At 37.9% G+C, this 17,770-nt stretch overlaps 3 protein-coding genes across 6 annotated transcripts in view; 2 read left to right on the forward strand and 1 right to left on the reverse strand.

The window, feature by feature from the left end:
- Positions 1 to 17,770, reverse strand: part of LOC149678008 (uncharacterized) — a 136,642-nt gene that overhangs the window by 49,157 nt on the left and 69,715 nt on the right. The window lies entirely within an intron of this gene.
- LOC149678012 (uncharacterized) lies at positions 9,201 to 10,954 on the forward strand. The gene is made up of 2 exons (XM_089837050.1): positions 9,201 to 9,669; positions 9,736 to 10,954. Exons 1-2 carry the CDS (start codon positions 9,210 to 9,212, stop codon positions 10,938 to 10,940), a joined length of 1,665 nt encoding a protein of 554 aa, XP_089693176.1. The 5' UTR covers positions 9,201 to 9,209; the 3' UTR covers positions 10,941 to 10,954.
- LOC149678013 (carbonic anhydrase-related protein 10-like) overlaps positions 16,927 to 17,770 on the forward strand; it is a 58,976-nt gene continuing 58,132 nt past the window's right edge. For both annotated transcript variants that reach the window (XM_089836043.1, XM_089836042.1), the window contains exon 1: positions 16,927 to 17,246. The gene's annotated coding sequence lies outside the window, so the exon portion shown is untranslated. The remainder of the gene's footprint in view (positions 17,247 to 17,770) is intronic.

The following is a 17,770-nucleotide window of genomic DNA, read 5'->3' on the forward strand; positions in this document are numbered from 1 at the left end:
AGGACACACAATTCGAAATGATTCTACCTGGAATCCACATATAGGCTTAACTATAGACAGTGTTGAATAAACGGCGTTCTTTCGGCAAACATCGATTGTTGAAAAATTTGTATTCTTGTCTTTGCGTGGATATATTATTTCTGATTGGCCGACCTTTATTAAGCCGCCGCCTCCACTTTCTTATTCTTAGTTCTTCCAAGAAAGCTGCAGACCAGCGCGATAAAAAAGGAGGAAAATGATACACCGTCGTCCTATTTAGGGGAGGGGGGACACAGGGGGACAGTGACCATCATGCAACGCACGAAACCCTCTCCCCTCAAAACATGGATGAATAAATAAGTGGAGACGAAATGAGCGTCATTTATTTTAAGAGGCGCAGGGGGACAATTAAAAACTATATATAGAAAGTAGGGTATTTCAGTTTTTGGGTGCGTTCACTCAGAAACCGATTAAATATAACCGGTCTTTTCGGTAAGTTCAACTGAACGCGGTTTCTTGACGTCAAAAAAAAAACCTGTAAACCCATTGTAAGACAAGATGGTTTATACCCGTACAAAGACACCCATTTTAAATTTCTGAACATAAATGCTCCCCCTAGTGGTCACGAACTAAATTTAAACGTAATAAGTATCATCTATGACTGAAAATCATATGACTGCATATTTCCCATAAAATTTAAAGTTTCAACTCTAGGTGAATGTGTATATCGCGTCTCCTAGGTTCAGTCTATGATATGAGGGGTGGGGGGTGCTCCCCCTAGTGGTCACGAACCAAATTTAAACGTAATAAGTATCATCTATGACTGAAAATCATATGACTGCATATTTCCCATAAAATTTAAAGTTTCAACTCTAGGTGAATGTGTATATCGAGTCTCCTAGGTTCAGTCTATGATATGGGGGTGGGTGTTGGTCCCCCTGGTGGAGGGGGCGGATGATGAATGAGCGATCATTTTCCCCATAGACGAAATTGTCGTTTGTCGTTTTGGCGAGCGCGAGCGCTGACTGGGCCACGCTCCGTCCGTCCGAGCTGCTATGTAGAGTAGAGGATTTCGAGTCGGGCCAATATAAGCTGGCTGAGTGACTGTAGTTGCAGGCTCGCGGAGAGCGTGATTTATGTCATTTGGCTTCGGAAAACTGCTAGACACGAACATTTTAAAATCATTATTTAGCAGATGTCCCCACGCGCGAGCCTCCCCCCATCCCCCTCTCAACCACTCCCACCCCCACCCTGAGTATATAAAATATGGATTAAATAAAACCCCGCTCCTAAAACATTAGTATAGATCAGATGGTTGTACCCCCATCATATAGAAAGAAAAAAAGCACGTGATCATGCTGATGCGCAATTCTTTCCTCTTGGCTTATATTTTGGTGACGTTCATCGTTTCATTAGTAATGGTGGCAGAATCCCCCGCATTAAACCTAACCTAACCAAACCTAAACCTAACCTAACCAAACCTAAACCTAACCAAACCTAAACCTAAACCTAACCAAACCTAAACCTAACCTAAACCTAACCTAACCCTAACCTAAACCTAACCTAAACCCTAACCCTAACCCTAACCTAAACCCTAACCCTAACCCTAACCCTAACCCTAACCCTAACCCTAACCTAATCCTAACCAAAACTTAACCCTAACTTTCACGCGCTAAATAAATTTGAGGATCGCAGATTGACGTTGGTTTGCTTTCTGCAATTCCGAGGGTCCATCAAGCTGAGTATATTCACTAAGCTTTGGCAATTCAACTTATTTTTTGTAAAACCATTAATTTTCGTTAAGCCTTTGCTTTTAATATTTCCACGGGCTTTAAGTTGTCGCGTGAAAAGCGAGAACGGTTAGAGGAAGAAAGACTGTCACCGTAGGGCTTTGAACTTGGACTCAACAATCCAGTATATTTTGTTATTCCGTGCTTTTAGTAATATAGTTGGTGGAATTTGGGTGACACTGCCGGTGGGTGATCCGCGCACGCGATATTTTATAGTCGGGAAGGTCAGCGCCGAGGGGGGGGGGCGGAAGGGGGTTAGGTGGGGGTGGGGAGTTCAATTTTTAATCATTTGTCGTCCCATAGGAGATCGAATAGAGAGTCGACATTACCGACTTTTAAGCTAAAAATAATGGTGACACATATTTCCTTCAAATTGTTTATGTTCGAACGCGTCGCCGTCGTGCGCCCCAAACAACAAATAAGCAATTTTAAACGAGCTAAACTCCCCGCTCTATTTACACACCCTATTCAAGGGGTCGGACATTAAATCGCACACCAAAATTAAGCCCGGTAATGAACGTGATCTCGAGGTCACAAACTACGGAAGGTTAAAAGGTATACGTCGGATAATGGACTTTACTCGGCCATGACATAGTTAAAGGGAGAATGAAATGGTTAGGGAACAAATTTTTCACGTCTTTAAATGGATGTAATGACATCTAAGGCAATAACGAAACAAATTTTACCTAAAATAATTTGTTAATTAACTTAATTTTATAAAAAAAATGTTTGTGGTTTCAAAAGATGAAGAAATCTCTAATCAATTGTACTAGCTAATAGGTTAACTATGGCGGTTTTTCTAGTGTAGCACGCTTTGCTTATTAAAAATTAGCTTTAGGCTTAAAATGTCTAAAATATTGAAACATATTTGAGCTTAAGGCTTAAAACGTCTAAAATATTGAAACATATTTGAGCTTAAGGCTTAAAACGTCTAAAATATTGAAACATATTTGAGCTTAAGGCTTAAAACGTCTAAAATATTGAAACATATTTGAGCTTAAGGCTTAAAATGTCTAAAATATTGAAACATATTCGAGCTTATATTATTATTCATACAAAGAATTTTGATAAGTTTTTATTAACATTATTTTATCGAAGTAAATCGATTTAAAAACGTTCATTTGTTGATGGTTCATTTCACTCTCCCTTCAAACAATAACAGAGGCCGAAGAAAACATCCATTTATATTTCTTAAAGATATCAGTCGCCCCCCCCCCTCTGCTTCCCCTTGCCCCCCCCCCCTTAAGACCCCAGTCGTAGAACGTGAGCGAGCATCTACATTCAATAACGAAATAACATCAAACAGCGAATCATAAATACTATTTATTATAAGGAATTCCTTCAAACTCTCCCGGAATAATCAACTCGTCTCGAGAAAATCGATAAAAACGGGGAAGAAAATTCATTATTTTATCGCAGTATACCTACCTAATTCATCATTAACTAATTATTTATTGGCACTGAATATTTTAAACTATAAACACGCCTGCGCCTACGAGCAGTACGTCAATATCACGCTAATTTTATGTAAATAAATATTATTAAACATTCAAGGATATATTGAATCAATTCAATGTTTTTCTTACGTATTTAATCTCCCATTATGTCCGCATAGTTCAATCAGAAGTAAATTAATCAAAAGAAATAATCCACAATACCCATTAAAGGCGCAATAAAAGCTTAATTTAGACTTATACTATCACTTCAGAATTTGAGTTGCATAATTCTAGACAAAATTAGTCTTAAGTTTTCTTATTTGATAAACGAAATGAATATAAAAATACGCATAAGCACTGTGATGACATCGTACGGGTGTTGCCTTTATTTGAAAGGCCATTTTATTCGTGATGCGGGCGCCAAGGCTTAAGCCCTTAACTGAAATATCTGGGTCGAAATGAATTTTAGCGTCGTCCACTTCAGAGACGAAAATAAGCAGAATTGTTAGTTTAAAACGCGCGATAAGCCTTGGCGCGCGCATCGGGAATAAGGTGCGTTAATAACTTCGTAGTTAATTTCCTTTTAACGGCGGCATTCAATAGAAGATTTCTGGGCAGCGAAGTCGATACGTTGGATCAATGGATTCAATATTCTAAAATAAATACTGGATATTCGTCGGACACAAGTCACTGTTGACTCAGCCAGGGAGTCAGTCCTGTTCACTGTTAAAGACGTAATGAAGAAATACAGGGGGGGAATGAGATAGCCGAGATAAGGAAGATACTTCGACCTCATTCATGGCGTGTTGTTGAACGTGGCAAGCCATTAAATAGCCGTTCAGATCCACATTACAATTGTCACGATCGCAAATTCTATTTTCTTATTTCTTGTCCAAGGAGACTTAAAGAAAGAGACACGATACGAGTGGATCAATAATGCCTAAAACAGTTACTAGAACTTTTAACTTAAGTTGTTTTCGTCTTCCATATTAAAGGGTTCGGAGGAAAAATCTTTTATTGAAAGTCCCTGACTTTTAAAACCAGCTTATCCCTGACCAAATTTTAACACCAATATCTGTGGGACCATTTTAAGGTGTTTACCCGTAGAGTCCACTTCATGATCACACCTGGGTTCATATTTAGCATTACTCTATAAGCATAGTTTCTAAGTATCTAAATTGCAAAAACATATTTGGGTTTTTGAAAGTGTCACATGGAATTCCTTGAAATTCCTTGAAATTTTAATTTCAGTAAGCAGACACAGCGCAATGAAGTTACTTTGAATCCCGATGACGTCGCTGCGGTCATTATCGACTTGACAACAATTAAATTAATTGCTCTTTTAACTCAATTTAGTCACGAAATATTATTAAAAATTTATTACGCAATTTTATTCTACCCTGGCAAAAAATCTATCAACCCAAATATAAATATAATAATTTTGTCACTCGAGGGGTCGGACATGCACTTATCGAAATCTTTCTAATAATAGAATCTGGGTGTTTTAGATTAGAATACGTAGGCGGTCAAGGGTCCGACACCGACCGTTTATTAGAGAGGATTCGTTTATTCCGGTGCATGGTTGTATCGCGTTATTAAAAGGGATAATTCGTGCCATTACTTGTATTGTTATTAAGAGCGTGTCACGGGGTACAAGCGAGAGCAGATGTAAGTTTCGGGGGTCCCGCCTGTCTAATTAAAACGACGTGACCACCGCGGACTGGATGAGGGGAGGGGAGGGGCCATTAAGCGACAACTGACCCAACAAATAACTAACCGCCCCCTATAATTTAAAACTAGCAATGTTCTACAACGAACGAGAATCGAATTGACTAGATTTAGAACCTATACGCCTCATAAGTAATAACTCTAAGTTACTAATTAAAGGTGTCAGCCTCGAGTACTATTCGAGCTAAGTCACTAAGTGGTTTGACGCGAGCCTTCCCCATTCGTACGACCAAGAATTTTCACGTGTCCGGTACGTTATCCATTGGTCAGAATGCAACTGAAAGTTTTAGAAGTGTCCCAAGTTTTTGACGACTCGAAACACGGCAGCTAGGTCCACCATTTGCAAGTGGCAAGAAGTAAAATTGAAAATCGTTACCAAGAGAATAAATATTTCGCAACTAAAATGTTAATAAATCTCTTAATTACGATTTTACTATTTGTACTCACAAATGAGAAAGAGAACTCTCTTCATTAGACAGAATTTTCGTTGTTAGCGGGGTTGACATTAGAAAGACAAACTTAGAGGGGAATGATTAGTTTACTTATGTTCATACAGCGTTCCATAGAGGTTAAAAAGTAACATAAAACAGAGGGTTAAACCAGAAAGAGGTTGTCAGTCCACAAACACGGGGGGCGTGGTGTATAGTACCGTTTAGAATACAAAATGGAGCTTAAAATACAATTTAAAATATACGCCATGACGTGGACTCAATTACTCTATCTATTGTTTTAGCGACCTACAATTTAAAAGTCTACGTTTTATTTGGGTCTACCATGTAACATTATCATAGTTTTAATTGAATACTTGAAAATGAAAATAATGTGAAAATTTATTTTTTTTTTGAAGAGATACCGAGAAAAATCTAAGGCCAATCGCGCGAGATGCAAATATAAAATAGACACCGTTATGACGTCATGGTTTTTCGGGCAAATTTCTTAAACTCTCCATTAAAGGAGTAGTCTCTGGAGCTTCCCTTTAAAATTCTTAATGTAATTAAGAATTTTAAATTACAAAACGAGTTTAATTAAAATCCTTGAACCGAATGTCTTAAAGGTATACTTAAATATGCACAAAAAAGAGATTCAAGTGCAGTTTCTTCAGGGAATCTCTTTTAAGCGAGATTTGGATAATATTTAATAAAATTATAATAAATAAACGTAGGCGCATTCGCATTTCAGTATCCCTTTAAAGCAGCTGACCGAGCCAAATTTAAGGCCATTAAGAATGGCATTCAAATAAGATAGTTGCGACATTATTCTGCATTTAACCGAGTGATACTACAAAGATACATTCCCTCTTTTAAAATAATAAAATTTTCAGCCAAACAAAACACTTAAGAATTACATTGTACGCACGCGCTATCTCCATCGGACAACCAAGCTATCTTACGTATCCAGCTTTGACACTGTCCAGTGTCGCGATTATGGTCAAAACCCTTAGAAAAATTAACCCTTTAGATTTATAAAAGCCTATCCAATAATTTCTTAATGATTTCGAATAAGAATAAAATTTATTTTGAAATTAGTTTGTCCTTTTTATTTTAATTTTCGAGTAGAGTGGAATTTCTTAGATCGAACCAAGAAGTGATATCTAGTTTACTAGGGAGAAGATGCCTAAGTATTCGCACGCCATAGTCCCTGCAGTTCCCCTTTCAAAATACAAGGGGGGGGGAGACGTAAAAGGAGGCCACCGGGCTATTTCGCCACTCCTCAGTCGAAAAATACAAGTAATTTTAGTACTCATTCGCGTCGCGCTGACGTGTGTTTTCAAGAACCAATGAGATGCTGGCTAATTGCAATTTAGAGGGGCGGGGATTAACTCCGGACCTACTATACGTTTGGACTGGAGATAAAGAGCTGGAAATGTGCAGGCGAATTTATTATACCTTCTCCGCACACACATTGTGCATCCCTTTAAGCCTTGGTCACAACAAAAGCATTATACAATTCCTACAAAAATAGACGACGAAAATCATAACATTTTCTAAAAATCAATATTGCATAGAAAAAAATAATTAACAATTCTTTTTTTTATTCATAAACCATGCAAGTATTGTTATAATTGGCATACGTTAGTTGTTGGTCCAAATTGGATTTGCAAACGGGATGGGGTGGGGTGGGGTGGGGGATGAAAGGGGAAGCCAAAGTAGTTTTTGTTGAATGTATTCTCGCGGTAGAGAAGTACAAACAGTTTGTCACCAAACAAGAAGCCGTAAAATAAGCGCCTTTAAGCAAAGGAGGGTACATTACCATCCAGGACCATACTATCCTGGAGCGGGGGTCATTCTAGAGCCGGAGTTGCAGCGGGGAGTTCAAAACCTAATTTTCTCTGGCAATTAATTTCTTCGTTAGAAATCGAGGAGACCCATCCCTTCGCTGGCCTTCTAGTAATTAGGTCGGTCGGGGGCGTAGGGGGGGACAGGGGGGTACGAAAACGATCTCCACGCGCTGCACCACCAGCAGACTAGCTTGAGGGGTTTATATTTTGGGCAAAATTTATGCTCGGAGCTCGGAGCAAATGGCTTTGGAGCGCGCCAGCAGAGCAGCCGACTCAGTATTTTTAGAAAAGCGACACTTTTCTCCTGGCCGGACAGGAATTTTCTAACAGAGACTGTCTTAACTTGAGAGGAGTCGGACACTTCAATGCAGGGATACTAGATGTTTTAAGAGGGATTCGGTCATGAAGGTATGCAGAGGGACATTGTGGATTAAGCGTTGTCGGCGTGTCATGCGCAGTGGGATTTGTAATTTTTAGTACAATTCAAGGTCAAATCAAGAATGAAATCTGAGAGAAAAAGACGCGCAAACTGTGGAACGGCCTAGGTCTGGTGAGACGCGACAAAATGGGGGAGTAATACTCGGAATGGGAATTCAAATTGTCCTTGAAATTGGGAAGACACAAGAGGGCGCGCGTTTTATTAGACTTACTCTTCGGAATATAAGAGAAAAGGCTGTTCGAGCTGCTCATCTCTCTTGGCTCCCTGATCGAGTGTTCGCGATTCAGGAAAGGTAATTGTATTTCCAAGCAAGTGTCCGAGGCCTTTACGGGGGGGGGGGGCGCTATACGCTATCCCCAAAAATAATCTTCGGATAAATGTTAGTCCCGAAGTTGGTTCCTTCGGGCACGCACCGACTATCTACGCTTAACTATAACCGGCAGCCCGACAAATGCCCAAGACAAATTTAACAGATGTATCCCATACCCCGTGTAGATCTTCTCATTCCCAAGCGATTTCAACCCCGATTACAAATTGAATTTGAACATTTTTTGAAAACCCCCGTTTTATAGGAGGTTTTTCCGCTGATTTCCCTGACTTTTCCTTGGTTTTCCCTGAACATCTTAAATCGTTAATTTTCCCAGATTCATTTTCCCTGAATCAAAAAACTACTTGTATCAAATTTAACTTTGAAATACATTACGTCATGCCATAGTAATATTGCCCAATGACTTTCCCCAAATTTTATGACAAATTCAATATTTTCAACATTTCCCTGACTTTTCTGACAATTTCAAAATTCCCAAACTCTTCCCTGATAAACTACTTCAAATAGAGGCAATGTAAACCGCCTTTTACATCAACATGATCAGTGAAAATTGTAAATTCATTTTGGGAATAACATTATCACTTTGAAGGCAGCAAAGATAGGGGCGAGCGGAGTGATTTAGAAAATGTCCCTTTATATTCGGGACTCGTTCCTAAATGTATTTGGGAGTCGGGGCTTGGGCTTGAGGCCAGCTAGCAGCTTCTCCAAGCTATTTATATCCCAAGATAAAAGCGGACGGACGGACGGACTATTATGGAAACTCCGCAGCCGTAATTCTAGAATTCAGAACAATTCCTTCAGTTTTAAAAGTCGATTTTCTCCTTCTTAAAATAACCAAAATTAAAACACCGCCGTCGCATCTTTGCGTATACAAAACAATTTAATAATAAACTGCAATTAAATTTAAATTTCTCGAACTAATAAGTAGCCTCTTCGGACAGAAGCAGCTCAATTGTTATGAGATAAAAAAATGTTTGAACGAAACGAAACGAAGCTTATTTGAAAATCAAAATAATTGGTTTGTTAAAAAGGGTTCAAGTAATTTAACCAATAGCTGTTTCAATAAATTTTCTATCAAAGTTTCAACTAGGAGTTAGGATCTTTCGCGAGGACAGGAGATGCAGCTTCGCGGCAGGATAGGCAACATACTTATCTTTGTGTAATTTGTGTTTTTGAAAAACGCGTCGTCTGCTACTCATTCTGGAGTGAATGATTGACGAAAACTTCAAATATGTCAACTAAGTCGTGCAATCGCGTTAGAGTTAAGGGAAATACTTGTTGCATTCCCGAATGCGAAAGTAACACAGTTTCAAATAAAAATGTAAGTTTTCATAAGTTCCCCAAGGAAGAACCAGTTAAAAATGAGTGGATTCAAAGAATTCGCTTTGCGGGAGAAAAGCTTTCTAAGCTGCAAAGGATTAAGCCCAGACACAACAGCCATTCACCAGTTCGTAATCCAATGACTTGGATGCCTTTGAAAAGCCATGTAGTTTGTGGGTTACATTTTCAAAGGGATGGTAGAAGGAAACACGACGATTTGTACCCAATATATATTGCCAACTATGAGTTTCCCCGCGAGTTAGCCACGTGCCGAGAATGGGATATACATGTACCAGAAGTTGCGGCATATGAAACTGTTAAAACATTGGATAATTCTTCAACTGCACCCGTCCTGAACAACACACACTCAGGTAGGAGTTACGGATTAAGTAAATTAAAAATATAAACCAATAAACTCCTTTAACATTACATTTTAGATCATACCTACTCCACCAGCAATTTGAACCATCATTACCACGAGTATTATAGCTCAACAAATGAAAAGAGCCTCACAGGCAAAATGATCCTTCTAGAGGACCAAGTCACTAAGTTAAAAGAAGAAAATAAACGACTAGAGAAAGAGATCGAAGCATTAAAAGAACAACTAATGTCTAAAGAAGAGACTCACAAGAAAGAAGTTGCGTCAAGAAGATTTTGCTTTGAAAATATTTCTAAAGATAAATCTAAGTTAAAATTTTATACATCTTTTCATTCCGAAGAAGATTTCAATGATTTCTTTGAATTCTTCAAAGATGATCTTCCAAATTTACAGTTTTATAATAGTGCTAAACAATATGAACGTAAAAAGACAAGGACTAGCTCCAAAACTGGTCGACCTTTTATTATTGATTTCAAAAACCAGCTTTTTCTTGTTTTGTGTAGAATTAGAGTGGGTTTATTAGAGGAAGATTTGGGCTACCGTTTCAATATTAGTACTCAAACTGTTAGTAACATTTGGGTAACATGGGTTGATTTACTCTGCAAAAGAATTACACGAATACCCATTTGGCCATCTCGTAAAGTAGTTGACGAATTTATGCCTGATCAGTTTAAAATTCCATCTTACGCAGCTACAAGGGTCATTATAGATTGTACTGAACTATTCATTGAGAAGCCTGATCATTTAACTACTCAAGTTGATACATATTCTCAGTACAAAAAACATAATACTGCGAAAGGGCTATTAGGGATTGCGCCTAATGGTTTTATAAGTTTTGTTTCAAAACTATCACCAGGGAGAATTTCAGACAAAGATATTACAATTGATAGCGGGCTCCTAGATCTTTTAGAGCCTGGTGATTTGGTGATGGCCGACAGAGGCTTTTTGATATCAGATGAACTAGAGAAAAAAGGCGCCAAGTTAACCATGCCACCATTCTTAGGAAAAAGATCTCAGCTTTCATCCAAGGAAGTGGAGAAAACTAGGGAAATAGCAAACTTGAGGATTCACATTGAACGCGTGATTGGAGAAGTAAAAAACTATAGAATACTAAAATATATATTTCCGAACTCTATGCACAGTCAGATTAACAAAATTTGGATGGTGTGCTGTTATTTAACTAATGTAGTAAATGAACCCTTGCTAAACAGAGTTGCAAAAAATCTCGAAATTTCTACCTCTGCTATAAATAAAGACCACTGAAATTTTCTTTCAAATTGAATTTAAAATGTTTTATTTTTTGATTGAATAACATTCATATATAAAACAAATTTATCACAGCTTACAGCGTTAAATGCGTAAATTATCAACAAAATGCTTAAAGTAAAACTCAGTTAGTTTAGGAACTATCGACTGATGAAATAGGTTTTCATCAAATTTTATTCTTTGGCACATAAAATCTGTATCGGTGACGATAAAAAAGTCACACCATTTATATCCTGTAACCCCCATTTGCCCTTGCACTTGGTAGTAGTAATTATGATTTTCCTTAAGTTTTATTTCCCCAGTTTTTTCTTTCTTTAAACACATAGCAAGCTTTCTATTTACTGCTTCCTCTATCGTTAAACCTTCCTTCTTGGCTTTTGAGAGAGTTTTAATTTCAATTAACCCAAATCCATTGATACTTTCATCAAAACACAAACGGTCCGGAGAAGCCCCAACAATGGGAAACGATGGATTAACGCAGAAACCCATTTTATAAGTAGTGACTTTACCCTTTTTGTACTCTAAATACATTTCGATTGCGTTGTCTTCATTATTTAAACCTTCTTGAACATAGGAATTTGAACTGAGGTCTGCCCCCTTTTTTAAGTATTCTACAAATTTTTTAGTTACAACTACCCGACGCTTAACAACCTCACCAAATTTTGAAGCTGTCAATCTAATTTGTCGTTCACTTTTCCAAAGTTGGCAGTGTTTTGATTGTTTATCTCCTTGATCTCTAGTTAAAACTTCCAATTCCCGGGCTTGTTCTAACGTTATGAGGCAATTGTCCGGGAAAGTTAAACCTGTTGAGATCAAATTGGGAAATGGGATTTCCTCTCTATTGATCACTGACTTAGTTGCCCTAGTTTTAGCTGGACTTTTATTCACTTCTAAATTTAAGTTTGTTGGTTTGAACTGGTTTTCCATAATTATTTGTTTTAGCATTTTTCTTCCATCACCAAAGCCACTGCTAAACTTCTCAAGTCTCCCTTTAAGATTTAATTCCTCTATAACAGCTTCGTTTCCTGTTAATTTTGGCAAAGATTCATATAAATCAACCTTACAAGAGCTACGTCTTTTATGGTTTTGGGAATCATCTGAAGAATCTCTAAGTTTAAACCTAACAAATTTGAGTTTTTCAAAGTGCTTTGTTTTGAGCTTTGAATTAGTAGGTTTGCGATTTCCCCATTGTCTCTCTCCCTCTGTACAGGACACGTCATCTCTTATATACACTAAATTAGAATTTTTACAGTCAAGAAGGAAAAAAAGAACGGTGCTTATGTGCTTGCACACTCCATTTATTCCACATGGACATTGGCAATAGCTGTCTAAAATTATGCCATGAGGATGTTTGAGATGAAGTTGAACTTTGTATTCTTTTGCTGCATATGAAGCAACAACAACAGATTTTACGAATAGAGTGTTTCTTTTGTTGTCAGGGCAAAGGAAAACACGTTCGGCTCTATCAGCTTTCATCATACGATTTCCATCGTGTAAATGTTTTTTGGCATGGTTTTTCTTAAAATAATCAAATATAACAGTTTTGCTATAATACTTTGGTAGATATTTCAGTTGCTTAGTCCAAGGGCCAGCGGGAAGACTAAAAACTGCATCTTGAGATTCACTTAGAACTTTCTTGCGCTTCAGAAGTTTGATTCCATCATCACTTTTTTTCGAGCTTTCTATTCCACGTGCAAGCACATTTTTTCCAGGATCCGATACAAAGTCTTTCTTCGCATGTGGAATTTGGTCACTAACTGACGTAAAATTCAACTGTCGTTTGACTAGTGATGGTTTTTCACTCAGAGAAACATTGACTGGGCATTCTTGTAATATTGTTCTTTTTGGAGTTGTACCCTTTTCACTCAATGCAAGTGGTGAAGATATAAGATCGGTAAAAACCGATTTTGGACTTTCAATTGCATTTTCCTTCCCTTTAAAAATATTCTTTCGCTCATATGGCTTTTCCTTTCCAGTAGGTTTATGGTCAAGAACTAGACTAGGTTTTATTTTGGGTTGTTTTGGCTTATCCATTTGGTGCCAATCTCACTAAAAGTACTAAATATTTACATGAATTATAAAATGGGTGTAATTACCATTTAATATAGTAGTTTAAGTTATTAACGCCTTACCTGGCTGTGTGATGGACTCGTGGGACAGTTGACTAGTGACTACTGGATTTTTCGCTTGGAGCGACCGATTTTTTAAAATACCATAGCGCGAGCAGTTGCGTCGTGGTGCGCGTGATTGAGTGGGCTATGAACCGACCGACCGACCGACCAGAAAATTTCTATCAAAGTTTCCCCTCTTCTCTCGTGTCGGGGGGGAAACCACCAAGAGAGAAATTTATTGAAACAGCTATATGCTTAGCCTATTTTGAGACTATTACGAAAGCCGATGCTTGAAATGATAAATTTGAACAGTTCTTTCATTTGTACCAGTGGTGAGAATGAGTAAAGTTCAAAGTCCTTATTTAAATTGCGTTTATAATACTAATTGAAAATTAATTACGGACTTACGATCGTGAATAAGTTCGCCCAAAAAATTTCACGCCCTAAATTGAAAACCGAGACCTGATGAATTTAATCATTTGGTAAAGACTAAATCACGTCTTTGCTTGACCTATTAACCCTGGTTGATCACCTAAACTGTCTAAATCACGTCATTGCTCGACCTATTCACTCGGGTTGACCACCTAAACTTCGGTCTTTATAATCCCATTAAAATTTCAAATAATTAAGCCAGAAATAAAACTAATCACTATAGTATAAATGATTTTCCATCACTTACCATCCGTAATTGGGTACTCGAAAACTTGACATAAAATTGCCTTAATTCCTCCTCAGATTCAAACGTGGATTAAAAACTTCCGTTCATAAAAACAGTACAACCTTTCTCCGTGAAATTACACTCACAAATGACAAAGGAAAACCCATAAAAAATTAATAGACCAATATAAAGCCTTTAAAAATTAGTTGACCAACTTAGAAATTAAGAAATATATTACCATAAGTTCATCTAAGATATGTTTCATAAGTTTTTCACTGGTTACTGAGAGCTTGTCATGAAGTGAGTGATGTAGGTCATATATTCAGGGTAAAGCGAACGACGCCCGATGAGGCGCTGTCAAAGGCTTAGTAATGCAGACTAAATAGAACCTAGATGGAAGTCCTACATGCAAAATTAACCACCACCGAGTGTACTTGGGACTTCAATTGACTCGCTTCCGTCGTTCTCCAACTAGTTATCTCTCATTAGTAAGTCTCTAGCATTACGAAGTATAGGAAGTGTCATACTTATCATTTAACATATCACTTATAAATTTATAATATCAGTGCGTTTCGTAAAAACACGGAGTAATATTAAGGCAGATTCATTAACCCTTTGAAGAAAAAAACGAGTCATGGCAATAATACTTTGAAATCTCAAAATTTTCGAACTAAATGAAAAGGACGCGTGTCGGAGCGAATAATCATTATTTTCATACGGCGTTCCTTTAAATATAAATGAACTTTCGAAAGGCCGCCGCGCGGCAACCCTTTTAGAAAGGCAGTCAGAAAGAGATGGGGGGTGAGAGCTGATCGAGATGATAGTTTTGGACGTTTAAATTAGGGGCGACGTCACGTGGGGTGGGGTGGGTTGGTGGCGATGGACTCTTTGGCGTTGGCTCAACTAGATTAGCTATAGCTGGCATCGCGTCGCGTCGCGTACGGCGTGTCCCGAACCAAAAACGATCTTGACAACAAAATCAATAGCAATTTTCCTTCAAACTTATTTCATTTATTACTATACCTATAACATAGTGTATAGCAAACCGGAAGAATCGACCTGATTAACAATAACAAAATGTCACTTACAGAGTCTTTACACCGAAAAATAAGTCTAGGCCTACTTGGCCTTTAATTCAAATGCAAACTGTTCAATATAGCATGGTTTATGTAATGTTGTGTTTTCAATTTGTCCCGTACAAGAGCTTAAACAAGTTACGATTATTGATGTAGTGTTTTATCAACGACCCCTTATTTATATTATTACTATTCATCTATGTGCCTTCTGTTTCTTACTTGAATTTAAGGGATCATCGGTAAAACATTGCAATCATAATTTGTGTCAAGGGATGCATCCCTTGTGAGGGCAAAATCGGTCATAGAAGTATAGAACATTTTTGACTCAAGATTTATTTAACATAGAACCATACTTTGGTCAAATAATTACCCTCCCTGTAAAGTAAAATTCGTAAATTATACATTTCAAAACTCGCGTTTCATCACCTTACTTGTAAAATTATTCACGTTTCTAAATTCATCTTTTACATTCGTTCAGAATGGTTCTAAATTATTAATATAGGTCTAAAACACCTTAAAATAGTTTCGTTATTTTTGCAACGCGAGTGGTTTAATGTACGCAAAAAAAATCTACAGGTAGAATCAGTTCTAGGAAGCGGGAGTTTAAAGGGTCAAAGGTTATTCGAATTGGTCCTCGCTTACGTTTTTTTGATTACTTCTTAAGCGGCATCTTTTCATAGTATATCCGTATAACCGCGTAATTTCCGTATAATAAAAGTCCACTTGATAGCTTACTACGTACTATAAGTCTCACATGTATTGGCTCAATGGCTACCCGATTTTATAAAGGAGTATCGCTCCGCCGTAGCTTTCCTTTCAATGCCAACTAATCTCAGTCGGAATGGTTTTTGCTTTTCGCTTCGAAACGGATAGAAAATAATATAAAGCGCGCTCGTGTATAAAAAAGATGGAGTACTTAGAGTGCATTATTTGTACTTTTCCCCGTTACACTCTTAGAAAGAACTGGAAAGTATAGCCGCAACTTTAGGGATATGGCGCGTTTCAACGTCGCAATTGGCTATAAAATGGCGAAAAAAAAAACGAGATGGTTTATCAGCCCGGATTTTAACGAAAAAGCTCCGACGAAATGGCGTATCATTTTACCGCCGACTGCAAAAACCAAGTAACTATATAAATCTTGATGAATCTTAATATTTAAAGGGGATATTACCATTGCCAACTGCATGCCTATATCGTGTTCTTAACCCTTTATTTTTAGCCATAGATGATAGCGCCGATAATTGCTTATTTCAAAATAGACCTAGATTTACTTTGAAAATAAAGTTTTTCGCTCACTTGAGAGGATAAAACGGGCTTTACGAACTTGGTGCTTGCTCTGAGGAGATAGTTCATTTTAGAGTAGAGCAAATTTTGCCAGAATGAAACGGTAACCACTATCTGAAGCAATCGCATCATCCATCGGAGACAAAATAAACAAGGAGAGTTTAAGATTCTCCAAATTCATAGGCGCGTGAAACCCAACAAGAATTCTGACAATTTAAAGTTGGCTGTACAATTTGTCGCTGGTTGGTATCCAATTTAATTCCGTTTAATAGCGAGCTCTCGTTTGGAGATGGGGATAAAATTCGTGAGACAATTTTTATTGGTGGGTTCAATGCGGAACTAGAGCCAAAATCCACCAATATGGCCGACAGAACCGTGGTAAGGCTCAGGTCGGTGTGACGTACTACTAAGCCTGCTGAAATCTCTCTATATTGACTTGATAATTCGCGTGTAGCTCTACACCCTTCCGCCATACTGATAGTAGAGAAGAAGTTATTTCAACCCTTCTGAGCTAGAACGGAAGCTTGATTGACGTTTGCTTAATTTTTTAACCGTTGAAATATTATTTTAAACGATAAAACCTCCTTATGATTTTCGCATCCACGTTGGTCCTTTTTAAGACGAAAAGCTCTAATTCGAAATTTTCTTTCGATTCTTTGTAAAAAGCAACGTAGAATTGCATACAGTTGCAGTAGCAGTTAGTTCCTCCGGCTGCCGCTAAAATCAATATCATCGGACACTCGCTAGATGGCGCCACTCCCTGGGGGCCCAGAGGGGGGAAGGGTTCCGGGGATAGGACAGCTTTTAGCGCGGGTAAAACCCAAGATGCGAGGGGGGCAGTTCTTAACCGGCGCGCAACTTGCCAGTAGAACATCGTCTTAAATGGATGGGAACACGGCGACCAGTCCCGCGAAATGCACGCGTTAACGCGGACACTCCGCCACGGACACCTTACAAAAGAACTACACGGATATAAACACTGCCGCTCGCTGCGTGTCATCGTGAAATATTTTTTAACGAAACTTAATTAGACATATTAGTTAAGTGTGTTAACTAACTTAACGTGCGCCCCCAGAAATTGATGGATTTTTGTAAAACGAGTACGTGGATAACAAACCTAACCTAACCTAACTAACTAACTGGCTTGCTCGCTCGCTTCAATTGGCATCAAAGGGTAAGCGACGCCTTTAATGTTACGTAATTTGCTAAAAGTTTGTTAACTTTCGAGGGGAGTGTCAGTATCTATTGAATTTTATTTTCGGTTCAAAAGTTGGATGTTTCTTTGAGTTTTATACGAGTTGAAGTTAAACGATGTGTTTGAATTGAGTTACCATTTACGTGGCATCGTTATAGACCTTGTACGGGCAACTTTTAAAGTTGTTTAGAGCTTTTTATAGCTTGATAATTAATTAATTAATTAAGATTTGAATTAATTAGTAGAGTCCTACAATATTTTGTTAGAGCCCAAATTTAATCTCGGAGTGATAGGATAACGGTGGCTCCAACGAGACCTTTGGCACAAACTCTATGAGAACGATTTAATAATACGCAATTAGTGCGTTGCAAGCCTCGCATTGCATAGTTTAGACTGAACTTATTACGTAAGACTGCCGTAATTCCTTGAAAAGTTTTACTTAACTTCAATTCGAATGTAAAATGGCAGTAGACGAGAGCCAGATAATAATTTTGAAAACGAAA

This window comes from Phalangium opilio, unplaced genomic scaffold, assembly GCF_054372755.1.
Source record: "Phalangium opilio isolate 3A_F unplaced genomic scaffold, DU_Popi_V2 ptg000042l_1, whole genome shotgun sequence".
NCBI classification, from domain to species: domain Eukaryota; kingdom Metazoa; phylum Arthropoda; class Arachnida; order Opiliones; family Phalangiidae; genus Phalangium; species Phalangium opilio.

Coding starts and splice junctions, on each gene's coding strand:
- LOC149678012 (XM_089837050.1), top strand. CDS start 9,210: ATGTCAACTAAGTCGTGCAATCGCGTTAGAGTTAAGGGAAATACTTGT. Junction 9,670..9,735: donor CCTGAACAACACACACTCAG/GTAGGAGTTACG, acceptor ATTACATTTTAG/ATCATACCTACTCCACCAGC.